A 21,636-nucleotide genomic window follows, 5' to 3' on the forward strand; every position below is an offset into this window, starting at 1 on the left:
TTTTAGAGTTTTTGTTAGAGGGATGTTAAACTTCAATAACTATTCCCTGTGTCTCTTAAATTTTCTCTCATAAAGTATTCCTTTTGCATTGTGTTGTGGGAAAATTACCCAGCTCAATCTTTATTTTCATTAATTTATTTCTGAGTTTTGTCAATTCACATTTCACTTTAAATTTTAAGGTAGTACTTTAAAATTCCCAAGTTCTGTGTTTTGCTCTTTTTCACAAACACAAAACCTTCCAACATGTCTCCGAATGTCTTCTTCTGATTACTCTATTACCTCTGTGTCCTTGGATTTTTTTTCTTCTGATTTTTGATTGGTTATCTTTCTTTCATGGTGTTGGTTTTCCTTAAATTGTCGTGTGTCATGGCTATATGCTCATATTGTTTAAGAAGCTCTGTTTGCTATTTTCCAGATCTTTTGTTTACCGCTGCCTGTTTCCAGTGATTAATGAGGACAGACAAGTGCCTTATCTCCTGTTTGTGTGGGCTTTTTAACCCACCTGGCAGTCAGAACATTCCTGGGTCATTGCACTGATTTTTTGGCCTTGACACCCACACTCACAGATATAGTTTGTGGGTAAACACAGCTGCCATCTACCACTTAGCACAGGCAGAGAATTAGGGGGAAAAAAGGCAAATCCTCAAATATAAATCCCCAATTAATAACTCAGATGAACTCTCTGATTAATAATCCTGATTAATAATAACGTTTTTCATGTTTCCGTTTTTGGTTCCTCAAGCTTTGTCATGCTTTCCTTTGTTATAGACTTTATCTGTTATTGTTAGTTTGTTTCCAGATATTATTTGTCATTTCATGGGATTTCAGCCAGGGAAGGGAGAATAAACACATACGAAAAGTCAATCCCCAATTTTCAATTATATAAGTTGTTTTAAGAGCTTCACATACTTGTATTACAAGTGTTAATTAACCTCATATGATAAATTCTTCACATCATTACCACTCACAATGTCATGAATATCAGTGAATTTCAAGATTAAAATGATCAAGAATCTTCAACAACATTTGAGATCTTAAGAAATTAAAAGTAACAAATTTGTGAAGCATCAAAACAAATCTAACCAATTATAGTTTGTTCAGCTCCAGTAAATGTTAGAGAACGAACCTAGTCTGGTAAGTGATGAATCGCTACAAACATTACCTCTTGTGTATGGGGGGAGGGTACGGGGTGAGAGGGTGTGACTATATCCTCAGTGCCTGACATATAATTGGTATTCATTAAATATTCATTGACATGAATTAACCAACAACAACCAACCAATGATTTGCTTCTGAAGGTTCTAGCATTACTCTATTGTCTTGGGGTATAATTTTGGTAAATTTTTCTACAGCTTGGAACTGCTGATATATTTTATATTACAGTACAATGAACCCTTAAGATCATGTGTTTTTCAATGCTTTATAACTCTCCAATCTTGTCCCATCTATAAACCAAGCCCACTGTTATCTTCATGTCTTTTGTCCCATCTGTTGCTTTTCCTAGACTGTCTTTTCCTCTGTGAGGTCTCCTCTGTCCTTTCTATGTGATCCTTACTGCATCTCGTGCTCAATCCCATTACAGTTTTAACACACCAAACTGCAATGCTTCTCAAAGTAAATAATACACTGATGGGAATTTTGTTAATTAGTATTATTTTGTTTTTATTTTATGTATCCACACAGGTCAGTTTGTCCTATAGTGGTGGCTGACATGTTGTTATGATGCTGGAAGCTATGCCACTGGTACTTCAGTCACTAGCAGAATCAAGCACAGTGGACAACTTCCAGACTAAGACAGACTAGGAAGAAAGGCCTGACAATCTACTTTCAAAATTTAGCCAGTGAAACCCTTTTGGATCACATCAGAATATTCTCTGATATAGTGCTGAAAGATAAGCCCCATATATTGGAAGGCACTACACAATAGCCACAATAGACTCAAACCAACATTTCGTTCTGTTACACATAAGGTCACCAGGAGTCAGAGCCAACTCAAGAGCAACTAACAACAATAACAATTTTACGTATAGATGTCCTGCCTCACATAACACATTCAAAAAAGAAAACATTGAGGCTTGCCTAAATGTCTATCTACTATACAAAAATAAGTCAATAAGCAAACAAACAAACAAATAAATCAATGTAAATAATTGAAGATATCAGGGTGAACAGAAAATAGAGAAAATAATGCCACATAATCCTGTACAGTTGTTAGAGGTAGGCTCTATGATTCCTAGGGGTCAAAGCTAAGGAGATATTACGAGTTTCAAGATAAAAATAAATTAGTTGTATTATATCAAAATGGAAGAAGAGTTATCAGTATCCTCAGCTGCTAGAAAAGAAAGCAGCCTCAGAAAAGTTAAGTGTCTTGCCCAATGTCCCATGGCTTCTTTTGTTAGAGGGAAATACTGGTGGTCTTCTGACTTCCATTGCTGTTGCTGCAATACCACACTGAAACCAAATACACAAAGAAAACTAGTTGCTATTATGGCAACCCCTGGCAGAAACAGAAATGCCTATTCCCTTGTGAGGGATAGAAAACTAAGCTAAGAGCTCAGCACACATGTGTGAGGAAGTTTGGTAGAGTTGGAAGATATGAAATGATCTGTTTGCCCTATAGAGGAAACAGTGGCATAGCAGTAACCTTCAGAAGCACATGATATCCCTGAGGCCTGGGCCTCAAAAGGGCAGAAAACTAGTTTACGAACACTCTATATGTATATACAGTCTTAGAGAAGAGGACTGTTAAGTGCTATATTACACTATGACTGGAAAGATAGATTTTTTAAAATTTACTAGGCATGTTTCCAGAAGAAAACAAAAATTAAGGTCAGGTCTACATCAGCCAGTAACAGACTTCTGGGCCCCTAGATTCATTTATTTGGCTCTGCTGACTATTTGGCTCAGTTTTCCCTTAGCAAGTGTAAAAAATGCTTGAACACCACCACCCTGGGATCCTGTTCAAGCAATTCAGATAGCTATGGCCTTTTAACTCACATCCAAGTGACTTGGCTTTATACCAGTATCATTTCCCCTAGTATAGCCTAGGCCTAAGTGAGAAAGTACACAGCCCAGGGAGCCAGGAGTTAACTGACTATTCCCATTGCAGAAAGGTTGAGTTCTTTTCCTAGACAAGGAAACAAATACTATAGCAAGAAGTTTGGGCTATTCCATTATCACACTGGATCTATGAGTACAAAAAGAGAGTTAGTGGAAATACCACCTTCTATTTTATTCTTAAGGCATCCCTCTTGAGGAGCTTTAGGCAATTTAACTTTTCTTTTCCAGCCCAATCCCTTGGGAAATAAATAGAGGTGATTTATTAAAACTTACATTTTACAGATCAGAAAACAACAAGCTCAAATGCAGAGAGTGGCAGAGTGTCTTGAGGCTATACTGTCCTTGCCGAGCCACATTTCTTTCTTATACAAGAAATACAGAATGTGCACATTTACTTGTGTGTAGCTGGCTGTAGTTCAGCTTATAGCACAGTTATGTGATATTCTATAGATACGGCTTTCCTTGGGCTCCCACCCTGTGCAGACATTGCCCTTTGCCAGGGGCATGGTTTCTTACCACCTCTTCCACAGAAACCCACATCTGGAGAAGTCTAAAACAGTTTTAGAATAGCAAGTTGCTCTCTCCTACAACAGCAAGAAATGTCTTCAGTTTCACCTGTCCCCCAAAGTAATGTGCCCATAATAATCGTTTCAAGTTTATCTGCCTATATGGTTCCTGTTTTTATAATATATACCAGTTTTGGGCCTATTTTGCCTCTATTCCTCTCCTGTCTTTGTAGTAGCACATGACTTTCACAGCCAGTCACTACATTAAATTCACTGATATTTAGGAGGGTATCTTTGCCTTTATTTTTTTTAAACTGGGAGGTGGTGGCAGGGATATTGCGTAACATACATAGGACTCTGACACCACATAAGACAAAAATTAAAGAGCTGCTCTTCCCTCCAAAGTAAGTTTTAATAAAAGAAAACTGGGAAGGAAGAAAACTTATTTTAGTGAAAGACGCCAAATGGTCTAGGTACAAAAGGCAGAAACTAAAAGAAGCAGGCAGCAGTGCCCCCTGGGTAGCCTGTTAAGGAGCTGATCGTACAGTTTCTGGAGAAATTAAGAATGCAAATAACTGGACAGATTAACAGCAGTCAAAGATAACTAGCAAGATGCAAACAAGCAGCACCTTTCACTGTGTGGAGGCGTCTTCCTTCAGGCAAACAAACAGGACAGAGTCAACATCTGTTTCCTATCACAGCTTGGCTGCTGAAAGAAGCAACCTTTAAAAAAATGACTTAGCTCACAATCCTCAAAAATCATTCGATCACTTTGCATTGGCTGAAGTAAATGGGCAAATGAACATACTTGCACTTTTCACACTGCCTCACCGTCTTCTGAAAAACTGTCAACCTTCCTTCAGAGAAAAAAAAAAAATCAAAATAAAGTGCAAATGAAATCTTCATAAACTTTTTCCTTTTGATTGACAACTAGCAGCAATGAATACCAAAGCATAAAAGTTAGCTAACTACTTTCCAGCCTTTTTTTATCTTTCCCAATGTCAACTGTAAAGACGAAAATTCCACAGACTATATTGGGTGGAGATGGTAGCTGGGGGTAGGAGGCAGGGAGACAATTCAGACTTAACTCATTAGAATATTAGGGGAAGGAAAAAAGTTATTTAACAAAACCAATCACAGTCCCAGAATTCAGGCAGAGAAAAGGAATGTTATTATGTCTAGCTCCTTATTAATAAGTGATAACCAAACGTGTTAAGAAATGAAATTTTATCTCTGGATTCCATTAAGTCACATATAAAATTTCAGAACCAAGAGAAAAAAAATCTATAAATGAATTAAAATCGGCTTGTAGATGTAAGAACTAGAAATTTCTGAAATGAAAAATTATAAGAACTGCAATGTTGCAGAGTGGACCACCGCTTTCAACTTAGCTAAGGGCCAGATGCTTCCCTTACCTTAGTGATGTGGTTAAAACACATAAATAAGCCAAATACAGAAAGAATGCAGTTAAGGGGCAAATGATATTGGATTTTAGTGGCACAAAATCAAGGGTAATTCTTCGTAACATTCACTATTCTAACTTTTCAGACACATTATTTGATCCAATCAAACATCATATTTAATAAATACATTATCAATTAATCTACAGTATCTTGCACCTGGAGGGTATCCAATAAAGGTTTCTTGTCTAACCTAATTTAAGAAAGTACTTGTGGAGTACCAACCATACTTCAAAGCAATAGAATTCTCAAACAATACATTTTGATTCCATGGGTTTTTACAATATGTTCTCTTACTTGAAAATATCTACAAATAATACTATTGTCACTGAGAAGCAAATAGTCACAAGAAATCACAGCATTAAAAACATTCAACCTAATAAAAGCTCAATCTTTTAAAAATGTTACATAGAAAACTTGCTGTATTACAAGAATATCCAGGTTTTACGATTTTGGGAGTTGAAACAACGAAATCAAATGTCTTAAAGAAAAATCAGAATTTATCAACCATGATTGATTTTAAATATTAATACCATAAAAGCCAAAGGTAGCTATAAAGCAGACTGACAAAAGCAAGCCTGTACTAGACATGGCTCTCTGAAAACAAAGACATCTGAGAAGATCAGCCAATATAGTATTAGATAAAAATAACAGGACACTCAAACACTGTTGAAATGGCATAAAGTTGGTGCTTCAACTTCATCAAGATAAACATAGGTCACAGAATGATACTAAAAAAAAGGGGAAAGTCAATATCACAAAGTGATTAAAGAGATGGAAGAAAACTTTCTTCTAAGTCATTAAATTCACCGATATGCTTAACTCCAGAGCACTTACCATTTTCCTGTGCCATTGGAGAATTTAAGTAGGTTCACTGAATTGACTGATTTCTTTGTTAACCTATTTACATGGGTTAAGACCCTGACTGACATAAAACACAACCAAAAAATGCCAGACAGAAAGCGTAATGAAAGACTGAGTGATGTATGGTTTGGGGTACAGCCTATCCAATAAATGTGCTTGACCAGCAAAGAACACGTTGGCAAAGATTTATTATCGGAACAAATACATTCTAAAAAGGTCTAATACAATAAAACCTGAAGTATAAATACAAACTACTCTAAAATATAGTTCTTTGCCCTGCATAGTATATAGCTATTTCTATAATTATATTAAAATTATCTTAATATTTTCAAGAATAAATTCCTTGAACAAGTAAAAGCAAGTATACTGTATGAAACTCCACTAATGCTGGAGTTCTTTGGTTCATACAAAAGAAAATACAGTTTATATTACTTAGAGCTTTTCAACAAATTTTAAAACATCAAAGAAGGAAATGTTTCTAAGAAATATAATGTCAAGAGAAAAGGTAATAGTGAATCACCTACTGGAATAACAACTTAGTATTATGTTTTAATTATATATATATATATAACATGTTAATACCAAATTAGTAAATGTGAAGACTAGACACAGAAATGATTTTTAAAAGTTATACCTCCAAGTTCTTTTACATTCAAGATGGCATTCTGGAATGGCACTGCTTTTATACTGAAACCTAAAATTAGAAAACAAAAACATAAAAAGAATTAGCAACCAAACTTTTAAGGTTTACTTTGCACAGCTCATATTTATACTAAAAAAATACAGAAATACACAATTTCCAAGATAAACTGATAATCCAACATTGTTGTTGTTAGGTGCTGTCAAGTCAGTTCCAACTTACAACGACCCTGTGCACAATGGAAGGAAACATTGCTGGGTCCTTCTAATTGTTGCTATGCTTGAGCCCATTGTTGCAGCCATTGTGTCAATCCATCTCGACTGATCCTCCTGATAACATCATATTCTACCATTTTTCAAAACGTAGTTGTGCAGTATAGTGAAATATAATACTACCCCCTTTTTAAAAAAATTGCCTATTTTAAATTTAATATGCAATGTCACTATGCAAATTTTACCAATTGGAAGAAAGACATTTGGAAATATAGAGAAATCTCAAAGAAAACAGTAAATATACAGGGCCTTTGCATCCAACTGGTGGCGTAGTGGTTAAGTGCTATGGCTGCTAACCAAAGGGTCGGCAGTTTGAATCCATCAGGTACTCCTTGGAAATGCTATAGGGCAGTTCTACGCTGTCCTATACGATCGCTGTGAGTTGGAATCAACTCGATGGCACTGGGTTTGGTTTTGTTAGGTTTGCATCCAACTAATTTCTGCAGTTAATGTCTTATAATTTTCTGTCACATACAATTCAGCAATCTTAGAGATTAAGATACTTGTAACCACCTCATATTAAAATTATGTACTATCGATTTAATGTTTTCTTTTAAAAACACAGTTAATATGTCATACACACATTTTTCTGAAAGTACAATCATAATTACCCATCTATGCATAAAAAACCCATTGCCGTAGAGTCGATTCCAACTCATAGTGACCCTACCGGACAGAGAAGAACTGCCCCAAAGAATTTCCAAGGAGCACCTGGTGGATTCAAACTGCCAACCTTTTTTGGTTAGCAGCCACAGTGCTTAACCACTACACCACCAGGGTTTCCAGTGCATGCAATAAAATATTTATATTATAAAAGATAAACTCGGAGTATACTTTTTTCCATGGCTATTTGTTTGGAACTTTAGTACTACAATGCGAGTCAATCAAGATGCAACTGAATTTTGTGTAATGTGAGTGTGCACATATCTACATATATACACACATGTGCAAGCAATATATGTACTGAATATTTCTGAAAGGGTCTACAGGAAACTGGAACTAGTAATAACTCTGGGGAGGACTAGGGACCTGGAATCTTAAATAGAAGGGAGATTCTTTGTTTCATTTGAATATTTTGTATATGTATTTCTTTTTCATTTAAAAGCCTCACTAATTTCTAAAAGTTAATTTATCAGTAATTGCTGAGCACCCATTTCATTTAAGGTTTTAAGCATTTTTTAACAGGTACAATTGAAAGATGAATAAAACAAGACCCCTTTACACAAAATTATCAAAAGAGTAAAAGAGAAGATACAAAAATGCTTTTCATTTGAAGCCAATTGTGGTAAGTACCTAGCAAGGTAAGAAGATATAAAGTATGAGGTGGATAAGAACAGTTCTTTTACATGGTTTTGCTTTACAAAAAAGAAATTAATGTGTGCTTTTTAATTCTACCCTATTTTTATCATTCCTTTGCTATGTGTTGTCCTGGCACTTTAAGATTCTATACATCATTTTCCACCTAAGGCAGTGAGTATTAAGTAATGGCTGGAGAACTGCCGTTGAAGTCAGACAAAAGCAGATTTAAATTTTAGCTCTGACACTGATTAAGCTGTGTCAGTATGGGCAATCTACTAGCCCTGGCTTTCTCGTCTGTAAAATGGGGGGGGTTTTAATATCTACCATACGGGACTGTTGTAAGGATGAGATGATATACGTACTGTGTTTATCACAGTGCCTGGCACATAAGAAGCAAACCATATACGATTTCTAGCATTATATTTCAACCAATGCTTGACTGTTGATGATTTAATCATTAGGTATATGCATTTTCTACCTGTTCAAGTATATTACAAATTCATAAGACAGAAATTTCAGTTGCTCATTTACTAATCCAAGTACTTTGTTGGAACAGTTAAAATTTACCACTGATTGAAAAGTACGTTTTAGTGATAAAGATGTGAACAGTTGAAATCTACTGTACAGACAGCAAATGTTCATTGAGCCCTCAAAGATTTCTCCAAAACATACCCTTCCTTGTTGGGTTTAATGCAGATTGACACAGTCTGTCCAGCATTTTGGTTAACGGTGCACGGAGCCATGGAATCTTACTAAAACAGCAGGAGGAATGAGGAGGCAGTCTCATGTGGCTGAGACACTCAAGGGTACCTGGGCCTGCAGGAAAGCATCTCCAGGTGTCTGGCCCCTGGGAAATATAGGGAAAGCCAATGCCAATCACAATACTCCTGCTGGAACCAAAATTTAGCCTGCAGGAGACTTGGATGCTTGAATGTATCTACCTACTTCACAGGGGTGCTAGACAGATCAAAAGCAAAGATTGTGAAATCTTGAAAACGAAAGGCCCTATCCAAATACTAGGCAGTCTATCAGTGGTTACGCTCAGGACAACTCAAATATGGATTTTCCAGAGAAGCAGGACAGGCTCCAAATCTGAAAAAGAAACAGGTATGGAGCATACAAGCAACGTTTAATCTTTGATTCTTAAAAGCTGACAATATGCAGACACCCAAAGGGAAGTACTATCCTTCCATAAATTGCTGCACCCACATGTAAAATACAACTTATGATATTTATTAATCCAACACACAGATTATATCACTGTTATGGTCTTTAAGGCTTCACACAGTCTTCCCAATAAACTGACTACAAAAATATCCTCAAGTGTTCACACTAAGCAAAATAACCTAGCAATATTATTTATAGGCATATAAATGTTTCTGCAGAGTACTCATAAATGTTTTCTTCTCAAATAGGACACGTGTGGCTAGATTTATACTGCAACGGTATACACAGTCTTTCATAATGCTGTCTTCGTATTATTTTCACAGTATAGCTGTGGTAATGCTCAGAAGATGAAGTCTAGATAATCGGCACAGAAAACAACAAAATATACTATTCACAAAAGAGAAGCAATATTTTTCTATTGTAGTCATTCTACATGTTTTCAAGACTTAAACAGAACTAAATATTTAAAGTCACACACTTGGCTCACCAGGAGGACAATCAAGAAGGGTGACTATCAGATCAATTATATTTTACGCCTTTACATCAGGTTGAACTAGGTCAAGGGGGAAATTAACATAATACTTAATAGGGACAAAAAGGTCAAATTAACAAAATATCTTTCTCAAAGGGCTGTTTTGAGGAATGAATACCACTGTGTATTTCATGGAACAACTAGGTCAACTGGCATAACTTAGTTCGTAAAGACAATGTTCTACATCCCAGTTTGGTGACTAGTGCCTGGGGTCTTAACAGCTTGCGAGCAGCCATCTGAGATACAACTATTGGTCTGTTCCTATCTGGAGCAAAGGAGAGTAAATGAAACAAAAGAGTCAAGGAAGAAATGAGTCCACAGGACTCACGGCCCAGCGCACCACATCCTCCTTTAGCCTGAGACAAAACTAGATGATGCCCAGCTACCACCAAGAACCATTCTGACTAGGGACACAATAGAAGGTGCCAGTTAGAATGGGAGAAAAATGTAGAATAAAACTCAGATTCACAAAAAAGACTAGACTTGGTGGACTCATAGAGACTAGAGGAACCCTTGAGACTATTGCCCAAAAATATCCTTTTAACCTGGAACTGAAACCACTCCTGGAGGTCACCTTTCAACTAAACAATAGATTGGCTTATAAAATAAACCATAACACCCATGAGGAATGTGCTCCTTTAAACAGTCAACTATATGAGACTGAATAGGCAACATTTATGCAAAAGAAAAGATGAGAAAGCAAGGAGGGGCAAGGAAACTGGATGGATGGAAACAAGGCAGGTGGGGTGGAAATGATGAGAGTGCTGACATATGGCAGGGATTGTAGCCAATGTCATGGAACAATTTGTGTGTGAATTGTTGAATGAGAATCTAATTTGCTGTGTAAACTTTCACCTAAAACACAATATTTTTTTTTTTTTTTAAATCCACTGTGTAGCATGGATTCTAGAGCCAGAATGTCTGGGTTCAAATTCTGTCCCTATAATTTATTAGCTATCTGGGCAAATCACTTAATCCCTGTGTGTCTCAGTTTCCTCATCTGTAAATGGGAACAGATAACATACAGTAAGTGTTATAAAGTTTTTTTTTTTTAATACATAAAACGAAAAATTCCAGGTCAATATGGTATTGTCGATTGTGTGCCACTGAGTTGATTCTGACTCATAGTGACCCCATAAGACAGAGGAGAACTGCCTCATAGAATTTCCTAGGCTGTGAATCTTTATGGGAGCAGATCACCTGGTCTTTTCTCCTGAGGAGCAGCTGGTGGATTGGAAATACCAACCTTTCGGTTAGCAGCCAAGCACTTAATCATTGTGCCACCAGGGCTCCTTTTAGATCAACACTAATGGCCACCAAATGACTACTGGGTGCTTTTAACTTCTCCTGGTCAAAATCATGTGTGGACTCAAGCTCTGATATATTATGCAAGCAGTGGAAAAATAAGAGTTGTTGTAATTAAAAAAATTATTGAGGGCATCTTTGGATAAGTATTGGAATTCTCCATGACACTTCCTTCTCCTTTCTCCTAAACCCAATCAATCATCAAAGCTGGTCAATTCCATCAGCTAAATATTTCTAAAATATTCTCACTTCTCTCCATCCTCTTTGCCCCACTCTGGTCAAGCTACTTTCGGCATCATCTGAACAACTGCAAGAGCCTCCTAATTTAACTGTTTGCATCTATTATTTAAAAAAAAAAAAAACTCATTGCCATCGAGTCGATTCCAACTGTCTCTATAGGACAGAGTAGAACTGCCCCATACGGTTTCCAAGGAGCAGCTGGTGGATTCTAACTGCTGACCATTTGGTTAGCAGCCAAGCTCTTAACCACTGTGCCACAAGGGCTCCAATTACAGGCCCCTTGAATTAGTCTCCACATGTGAGCAAAAGTTATCTTTATAAAATTCATGTCTATTCATACCTCGTCCCAATTAAACCCTTCGGTTAGTTTCTCACTACTCAAGATATAGCCCAAAACACCTAAGAAGTCCCTATATAGTCTGGTTACTCTTCAAGCTTATTTCGTACCATTTCTTCCCTACTCATTTATGTTCTACAGTTCCCAGACCTATGCTCCTTTCACTCAGGGCCTTTGCACATACTGCTCCATAAATGCTCTTTACTTGGCTAACTTCTCCTCATCCTTCAGGAGGCAATGAACTTCACCTTGTCAGGGAAGCTTTTATTGATGTTCTTGAATTAGGTTAGGTCCCCAGGTGGCATGAATGGTTTGCACTTGCCTATTAACCTAAAGGTTGGTGGTCTAAGCACACTCAGTAGCACCACGGAATAAAGCTTTGTGATCTGCTTCCATAAAGATTACAGCAAAGAAAACCCTATGGAGCAGTTCTACTTTGTGACACATGGGGTCACCAAGAGTTAAAATCAACTCAATGGTGAGGGGCTTGGCTTTTTGTTTTATTTTGAATTAGGTTGATTCTTCTGATTCCATGTTCTTCCAGCACTCTGTACATCTTCTATGCAATTTTCACAGTTATAATTACATATCAAATTATTTATGTTGGTCTCCTGGCCAGGCTGCAAGAATCCAAGATGGAGAAACAGCGTATAGTATATCCTGTTTGGCAATGCATGGCACATGTCTTAGTTATCCAATGAAGCTATAACATAAATATCATAACAGGATGGCTTTAACAAAGAGAAATGTATTCTCTCACAGTCTAGTAGGCTAGAAGTCCAAATCCAAGGCATCAGCTCCAGGGGAAGGCTTTCTCTCTCTGAAGGCCCTAGGGGAAGGTCCTTGTCATCAATCTCCTCCGGTCAAGGAGCTTCTTAGCACAGGAACCTTGGGTCCAAAGGATGCATTCTGCTCCAGGCATTTCTTTCTTGGTGGTATGAGGTCCCAATGTCTCTCTGCTCAGTTCTCTTTTATATCTCAAAAGAGATTTATTCAAGACATAACCTAGTCTTGTGGATTGAGTCTTGTCTCATTAACATAACTGCCATTAATCCCATCTTATTAACATCACAGAGGCAGGATTTACAACACATAGGAAAATCACATCAGATGACAAAATGGTGGACAATCACATAATACTGGGAATCACAGACTAGCCAAGTTAATAAGCATTTTGAGGGGACACAATTAAATCCATAACAGCGCACAACAGAGCTTCAATATCTGTTTAAAGATCTGTGCTAAAGATTTATATCTATTGTCTAATTAACTGTCACAACAATTCTAAAGTTAAAGTTAGTAATACTGTCACAAGAGGAGAATGATGCTTAGAGGGGTTAAGTGCCTCGTCACTTATCAATGCATCATGGTTGTGTATTCCATTTGGTAAGGTCCATGTATATAGTCACCGTTTATGTTGGTGAAAAAAGTTATTTGCAATGAAGAAGTCATTGGTCTTATGAAATTCTATCATGTGATCTTTGGCGTTGTTTCTATCACTAAGGCCATATTTTCCAACCACAGATCCTTTTTCTTGTTGACACTTTGAAGAGGTCCTCTGCAGCAGATTTGCCCAATGCAATGCGTCTTTTGATTTCTTGACTGCTGCTTTCATGGCTGTTGATGGTGGATCCAAGTAAAATGAAATCCTTGACAACTTCAATCTTTTCTCCGTTTATCATGATGTTGCTCATTGGTCCAGCTGTGAGGATTTTTGTTTTCTTTATGTTGAGGTGTAATCCATACTGAAGGCTGTGGTCTTTGATCTTCATTAGTAAGTGCTTCAAGTCCTCTTCACTTTCAGCAAGCAAGGTTGTGTCATCTGCATAATGCAGGTTGTTAATGAGTCTTCCTCCAATCCTGATGCCCCGTTCTTCTTCATATAGTCCAGCTTCTCAGATTATTTGTTCACCATACACACTAAATAGGTATGGTGAAAGAATACAACCCTGACACACACGTTTCCTGACCTTAAACCAATCCGTATCCCCTTTTTCTGTCGGAACAACTGCCTCTTGATCTATGTAAAGGTTCCTCATGAGCACAATTAAGTGTTCTGGAATTCCCATTCTTCGCAGTGTTATCCATAGTTTGTTACGATCCACACAGTCGAATGCCTTTGCATAGTCAATAAAACACAGGTAAACATCCTTCTGGTATTCTCTGCTTTCAGCCAGGATCCATCTGACATCAGCAATGATAGCCCTGCTTCCACGTCCTCTTCTGAAACCGGCCTGAATTTCTGGCAGTTCCCTGTCGATACACTGCTGCAGCCATTTCTGAATGATCTTCAGCAAAAGTTTGCTTGCGTGTGATATTAATGATATTGTTCTATAATTTCCACATTCGGTTGGATCACCTTTCTTGGAAATAGGCATAAATATGGATCTCTTCCAGTCAGTTGGCCAGGAAGCTGTCTTCCATATTTCTTGGCATAGACGAGTGAGCACCTCCAGTGCTGCATCTGTTTGTTGAAACATCTCAATTGATATTCCATCAATTCCTGGAGCCTTGTCTTTCGCCAATGTCTTCAGAGCAACTTTGACTTCTTCCTTCAGTACCATCGGTTCTTGATCATATGCCACCTCTTGAAATGGTTGAATATTGACTAATTCTTTTTGGTATAATGACTCTGTGTATTCCTTCCACCTTCTTTTGATGCTTCCTGCGTCGTTTAATATTGTCCCCATGGAATCCTTCACTATGGCAACTCAAGGCTTCAATTTTTTCTTCACTTCTTTCAGCTTGAGAAATGCCAAGCATGTTCTTCCCTTTTGGTTTTCCATCTCCAGTTCTTTGCGTATGTCATTATAATACCTTACTTTGTCTTCTCAAGAGGCCCTTTGAAATCTTCTGTTCAACTCTTTTACTTCATTAATTCTTCCTTTTGCTTTAGCTGCTTGACGCTCAAGAGCAAGTTTCAGGGTCTCCTCTGACATCCATCTTGGTCTTTTCTGTCTTTTCAGTAGCCTCTTGCTTTCTTCATGGATGATGTCTTCGATGTCATTCCACAACTCATCTGGTCTTCGGTCACTAGGGTTCAATGGGTCAAATCTATTCTTGAGATGGTCTCTAAATTCAGGTGGGATATACTCAAGGTCATATTTTGGCTCTCGTGGACTTGCTCTGATTTTTTTCAGTTTCAGCTTGAACTTGCATATGAGAAGTTCATGGTCTGTTCCACAGTCAACCCCTGGCCTTGTTCTGACTGATGATATTGAGCTTTTCCATCCTCTCTTCCCACGGATGTAGTCAATTTGATTTCTGTGTGTTCCATCTGGCGAGGTCCATGTGTATAGTCGCCATTTATGTTGGTGAAAGTCTTCCTTGTAGGCATATGGATATTATCCTATCACTGACAGCATATTATTTCAGGATAGATTTTGAAATATTCTTTTTGACAATGAATGCAATGCCATTCCTTTTCAAGTTGTCATTCCCAGCTTAATAGACCATATGATTGTCCAATTCAAAATGGCCAATGCCAGCCCATTTCAGTTCACTAATGCCTAGGATATCGATCTTTATGTGTTCCATTTCATTTTTGACAATTTCCAATTTTCCTAGATTCATTCTTTGTACATTCCACGTTTCGATTATTAATGGATGTTTGCAGCTGTTTCTTCTCATTTTGAATTTGGCCACACTATTTTGACTAGATCCACACTATTTTGTCCAATTTTGAGCCTGAATGCTGGTGATTGGAGAAGTAAACACACAAACCTGATAAATGCACTAATCTACTCTCCCTCCTACTCATAAATAAGCCAACACAAATCACCAAAATAAGTGTTCTTGTGTCTGCACTAAACTGACTTCTTATTAATGCAATAAAAATTATAGCAAGACTTTAGAAAGTACTTCTTTAATAGATGTTATTAATAAAATTGAGAATTCAGGAGGTGAAGGAAAATGTCCAACTGTCTTGGCCATGATAGTTTCATCTGTTTCTTCTCCTTCTTCTTTTCCTCCTCCTCTCTTCTTCTTCTTCGTTAACAAATCCAGTCTTTGATTGTTATTAGGGGTCATCAAGTCATTTTTGACTCATAGTGACCCCATGAGACAGAGTAGAACGGCCGCATAGGATTTTCTTGGCTGTAATCTTTACTCCTGCAGAGCTGCTGGGTGGTTTCAAACCACAACCTTTTGGTTAACTGTTTGCACTACCACAGCTCCTTTGCTGCTACTTCTAAAAGTAACAGAACTGTCATCTCTCCAGAGGGAGGCAGCGTGATGATGTGACAGGAGCACTGTCCTAGGAGTCTTAGCCTCAGGTCTTAGACTTACTAGTCAGTTTTTTTTTTTTTTCTTGTCCTAAGATTCCATTATTAAATTCAAAAAGACAAAAAGAGACAACAATAACAAGTGAGTTGATTATCAATGGCTCTTAGTATTTGGCTGAAGGCCTCACGGGTAGGTCTCCCCAAGTTCCATTTAAGCAACTTGATACCTGAAACCTAAGTTGCTCAGTCACTTTTTCCTGGCCTATTGAAGCTACATTAGTAAGACTGAAATCTCCCATAAGGTCTAAACCCACAATTTTTAATAAATATATGACTTAGTGAATCTTTGGGGAAATAATTGTTTGCATAGCTTTTTAGTCTTCCTTTTTCAGTCCTTAAATCCAATAAAACCTATGATACAGGGGAGATGGATATGAAATTTATTATGCAGGGAAAGCATTCCTGGAATTGTAACAAAATCAGTTTTGGGAGTGAGGCTAGTCTATTTTTATTCATAGCGTGGAACACATGAGTATTTTACTTGGACCAACAGACTGAACCCCCGCCCCTCTACACACACATACACAAGTTGACATGCATACACACAGACACGTGGTTTGTGCTTCTGAAATTCCTGGGTCACTCTAAGGAACTGCTGAAAGGAAAGACATTCCACAGATTTGTTGGCCTTGACCTGGACTAAGGGCATGATTTATGCAGTGGCAGTTTTGTGATGTTTGGACAATAGTCTAGTGAAATTCCTCTAAATATGATTTCAACATCATAAAAAGAGATTTAATCTACTGGCATTTATAAAACAATCCTTGAGCAGATACCAAATTTTGACGTTCTAACTTGTTTCTCTTGTTAACTTAACACATATGCAGATAATAAAGTTATTTAAATGTCTCATTCGAATTTCCATGAACTTTTTCTGTGTTTTGTTCAAATTATTATGATCTGTTTCTACTTTAACTGAATGACATACTACTTGAGAGCTTTTCAACTGCAGCAATATATACCTCTTGGAGATTATTTTTAACCTTTTTCAATTTCAAATACTTGGTTTTCTCTAGGTTGTTATCCATGTTGCATCAATATATTATTCTAAGATCTTAGCTTCTACTTCCCTGGATTAAGAAGAAAAAAAGTGAGTATTTGTGTAATCTTTAGTTTAACATCCCCTCTTATCAACAAATAGAGTCAAGTCACTCACTCTGGGCAGAATTTACTCTTGTTTCTAGACCAAGACGCAAGCTACCCAATTTTTCTTTCTCCACTAGCAGGTCTTGCTTTCTGTAGGATTTCTTGGCCCTTTGAGTTGTGACAATTTAAGTATCTTTAAAAAAAATTATGTCAAGTGTGAAAGATTGCTGAAGTTAACAATCCAGTAAAATTTGGATTCCCTCTCCTTCTGAAGAAAAGGCAGATGTTTTTGCCTTGCTGAAATTAGATGAACAGACCCTTCTTATGATAAGCTTTTATTTTAAGAAACTAACTTTTAAGGTAGTTCCTCTTTTAGACTCTCCAAAATTCTTCCAACAAATATTTCATTTTTATCTAGCATTCCCCCCACAACTGTATTTATTTTTTTGTTGTTGCTGAGAATATACACAGCAAAACATACAGCAATTCAAAATTTCTCCACATATAATTTGTGACATTGATTACACTCTTCTAGTTGGGCCATCATTCTCACCCTCTTTTTCTGAGTTGTTCCTCCTTCATTCATATAAAATCACTCTCCCCTAAGGTTCCTATCTCATCTTTCAATTTGCTGTTGTCAATGTGATCACATATAGATAGCTCTTAAAAGAAAATAACACTCAAAGTAGACATTTTTTACTAGTTAAACTACTGTTTTAAGACGACTTCAGAGGATATTTGTTGCACAGTGTCTGGGCTCTTAAAAGCTTGCAAGCAGCCATCCAAGGCACAACAATTGAACTTTACTCACCTGGAGCGACAGAGGGAGGAGAACAGTCAGGAATAGGAGGAGGATCTGGAATGCGTGGTTAATTGCCTCCATGATCAACTGCCTCTTTTGTCCTAAGACCAGAAGAACTGGATGGTACCCAGCTACCATCACTGAACATTTTGATCAATGATTTCATAGAAGAATCCTGATCCAAAGGGGGAAAATGTAGAACATGATTTCAAATTCTCACGGACTCCAGACTTCCTGGAGCCATGAAGGGTGGATGAACCCCTGAAACTACTGCCCTGAGATAATTTTTAAATCTTTAATTGGCCTTTTACTGTCAAAACATTATAGAGAATTAAAAAAAAAAAAAATTCACCCATATTTCTGCCACCAAAAAAAGCACATTTTGATTTTTCACATGTTCTTTTCCAGTTTTTATTCAAATGCATAGTATTGCATGGGTTACTTTTAAAGGTAAATATTACTTTCATTCTTTACTGTTCTGCTCAAGAGTGTGCTTATTTTCCAATCCATAACCATTTCAATTGAAGTAATATAATTTAATTAACAAACTCTCTTGTTGAAGGAAGTTCAAATTGCTTTAAAGTTTCAGTGATTACAAAAAATGTTGCAATGAATCTCTTTGTGCATATAGTTCCTTTTGAATTGCTTGCTGAAAATAATTCCCAGTGGCACGATTGCCAAGTTAAGGGGTGTGAATATTTTGGTGATTTTGACCACAAAAATATTTATATGATTAATTTCTGTTCAAGAAAATGAACCTACCAATTACAATGTCACTATAAGCATAGCAATTCTACTACAATCATACCAGTAGTGGATTTTTAAAGAAACAAATTTTTGATAAACCTAGTAAGTAAAAAATTAACATTTTCTTTTTATCCTCTAATAGAGTCATTTCCATTTATTTGTTTGACATTTAAAAAATATATTATCTCTTTGTGGACTTAGCTTAATTTATCTATTAAATTCTTGATGCTATTTGTAAATGTGACTGAATTCTTTTAAGTGGCATAGCCTTAAACTCTCACTTGTAATATCTGATGTAACTATCTCAAAAGAATTGTTTTCTTTTTATATTTATCTTGTTAATTTAACTCTTCAGTAATTCCAAAATTTTATATAATTATTACAAGTCCCCTGATCTTTTCCTGTGTATATTATTCTCAGACCTCCTTCTCCAGCTATTTTCTTGCCTTCCACAATGAATGATCAATCACAGCCAAGTATTCATTTTTTCTGGAGCTATCTAGGATATCTAAACATAAATGCACATCCTTCATTTCTTCTTTTAGTTACTATTTCTTGCTATTGGGCTTTATCTCACTTATTTTAGTATCTTCCTCCCATCTCCTTGGCTCTTCCTCAAGTACACATTCATGCGTGCACACACGTACTTGCTATGAACAGAAAGAACTCTGTACCGGGGTGCTAAGTTTGAAGATGCTAGCAATGCTCAGTACAAACTCTGGCACTCAATTTTTTTTCTGGGTTTTTAAGTGTTTTTGAGGGTCAATGATAACTAATATCAGCCTACTTGGCTACCCTCTGTTTCCTATCCTCCACGCCTCCTCTACCATCACTGAGTTGATTCTCTGAGCTCTTGTTCTCTTTATTAGCTACAATAACCACACAAACTCAACCAATAGTCACCTTTGTCTTCTTTCCTACATTCTTACTTCATGCCTCTTTTACCTAACTCAGAATAATATTATTATTACTGAGCCTTTTCGTTGACTCATACGGAGCCTAAGCTTTGTTAAAAACAGTCTTCTCTTTACCCCTAAATTTTCTTCCTCCTAACATTAGCAAATAGAGCTTTCCCTTCACTTATGACTCCCTCCTAACACAAGCTTTGCTTCCTTAGAATGCTATTAGACCACTACTTCATGGCGACCTCTTAATAACCTCCCACCAGAAATCTATGACATCTGTTTATTTATGGCCCTCTACACTCCCATCTACAAACTTTGAGTGTTCGCTTATCTACCTGAATGAATTCAAGACTTGGTTCACAGTTGTCCACTATACCTTACCTTACTCTATTCTTAGGAACAACAGTATCCAAACTATTGGCCAAAGCCAGTTTTTAGATCTCCAAAATTATCAGCTGAAATTCACATCAGTTATCTCTAATTTATTGCCATAAAGGTCCAGATTCCATCAGATTTTCTATATAAGGGATAGTGTCATCTGTGAATAAAGGCAGTCATATTTATTCTTTATCAATCTGGAATTCTTTTCTTTCACTTTCTTGCCTGACTGCACTGGCTATGATCTCTACTACAATGCTGAATAGAAGTGGTGAGAATGGATGTCCATGTCTAATTCCTGATCTGAAAGGCAAAGAATTCAGTCTTACCATCAAGAGTGATGTTAGCTGTAGGGTTTTCATAAATGTATTTTAGTGGAGGAAATTCTCTTCTATTCCTACTTTGTTGAGAATTCTTATCTGTTGAGATACTCATATGTTTTGGGTTTTTTTTTTTTAGTTAATATTGTGAATTATATTGATGGATATTTTAATGTGAAACCATAACAGGGCATACAAATTGGCCTTGTTGTTGTTAGGTGTTGTCGAATCGGTTCCAACTCATAGTGACCCTATGTAAAACAGAACAAAACACTACCCAGTCTTGTGCCATTCTCAAAATCATTGCTACGTTTGAGCCCACTGTTGCAGCCACTGCGTCAATCCATCTCATTGAGGGTCTTCCTCTTTTTCACTGACTCTCTACTAAGCATGATGTCCTCCTCCAGGAACTGGTCCCACCTGATAATATGTCCAAAGTACGAGGGACGACATCTTGCCATCCTCGCTTCCAAGGAGCATTTTGGCTGTACTCCTCCCAAGACAGTTTTTTTTTTTGTCTGTCTTCTGGCAGTCCATGGTATATTCAATACTCTTCTCCAACACCATAATTCAAAGGCATCAATTCTTCTATCGTCCTTATTCACTGCCCAGCTTTTGCATGCATATGAGGTGACTGAAGACACCATGGCTTGGGTCAGGCACATCTTAGTCCTCAAAGTGACATCTTTGCTTTTCAACACTTTAGTCTTTTGCAGCAGATTTGCCCAATGCAATTCATTGTTTTTCTTGACTGCTGCTTCCATTGGCATTGATTGAGGATCCAAATAATATGAAATCCTTGACAACTTCAATATAGTCTCCATTTATCATGATGTTGCTTATTGGTTCAGTTGTGAGGATTTCTGTTTTCTTTATGTTTAGTTGCAATTCATACTGAAGGCGGTAGTCTTTGATCTTCATTACTAAGTGCTTCAAGACCTTCTCACTTTTAGTAAGCAAGGTAGTGTCATCTGCATATCACAGTGCGTTAATGAATCTTCCACCAATCCTGATGCCACATTCTTTTTCATATAGTCCAGCTTTTCAGATTATTTGCTCCGCATACAGACTGAATAAGTATGGTGAAAAGGTACAACCCTGCCACGCACCATTCCTGATTTTAAACCACACAGTATCCCTGTATATTGTTCAAATGACTGCCTCTTTGTTTATGTACAGGTTTCTCATGAGCACAATTACATGTTCTAGAATTTCTATTCTTTGCAATGCTATTCATAATTTGTTATGATCCACACAGTCAAGTGGGCTTAAACAACACAAATTTATTTTTTCACAGCTCTGGAGGCTAGAAGTCCAAAATCAACATGTCAGCAGAGTCATCATGCTATCTCTGAGGCTCTAGAGAAGAATCCTTCTTTGCCTCTTCTAGCCTTTGGTGGCCCCAGGTGTTCCTTAGTTTATGACAGCATAAC

At 37.1% G+C, this 21,636-nt stretch overlaps 1 protein-coding gene across 2 annotated transcripts in view; it reads right to left on the minus strand.

Moving 5' to 3' along the window:
* ARL15 (ADP ribosylation factor like GTPase 15) overlaps positions 1 to 21,636 on the minus strand; it is a 528,587-nt gene that overhangs the window by 293,691 nt on the left and 213,260 nt on the right. For both annotated transcript variants that reach the window (XR_010318523.1, XM_010588142.3), the window contains exon 3: positions 6,525 to 6,584. Coding sequence is in view for 1 of the 2 variants with exons in the window: in XM_010588142.3 (XP_010586444.1) it covers positions 6,525 to 6,584 (60 nt within the window). In the remaining variant the exon portion in view is untranslated. The remainder of the gene's footprint in view (positions 1 to 6,524; positions 6,585 to 21,636) is intronic.

Source organism: Loxodonta africana, chromosome 2, assembly GCF_030014295.1.
Source record: "Loxodonta africana isolate mLoxAfr1 chromosome 2, mLoxAfr1.hap2, whole genome shotgun sequence".
NCBI classification, from domain to species: Eukaryota; Metazoa; Chordata; class Mammalia; order Proboscidea; family Elephantidae; genus Loxodonta; species Loxodonta africana.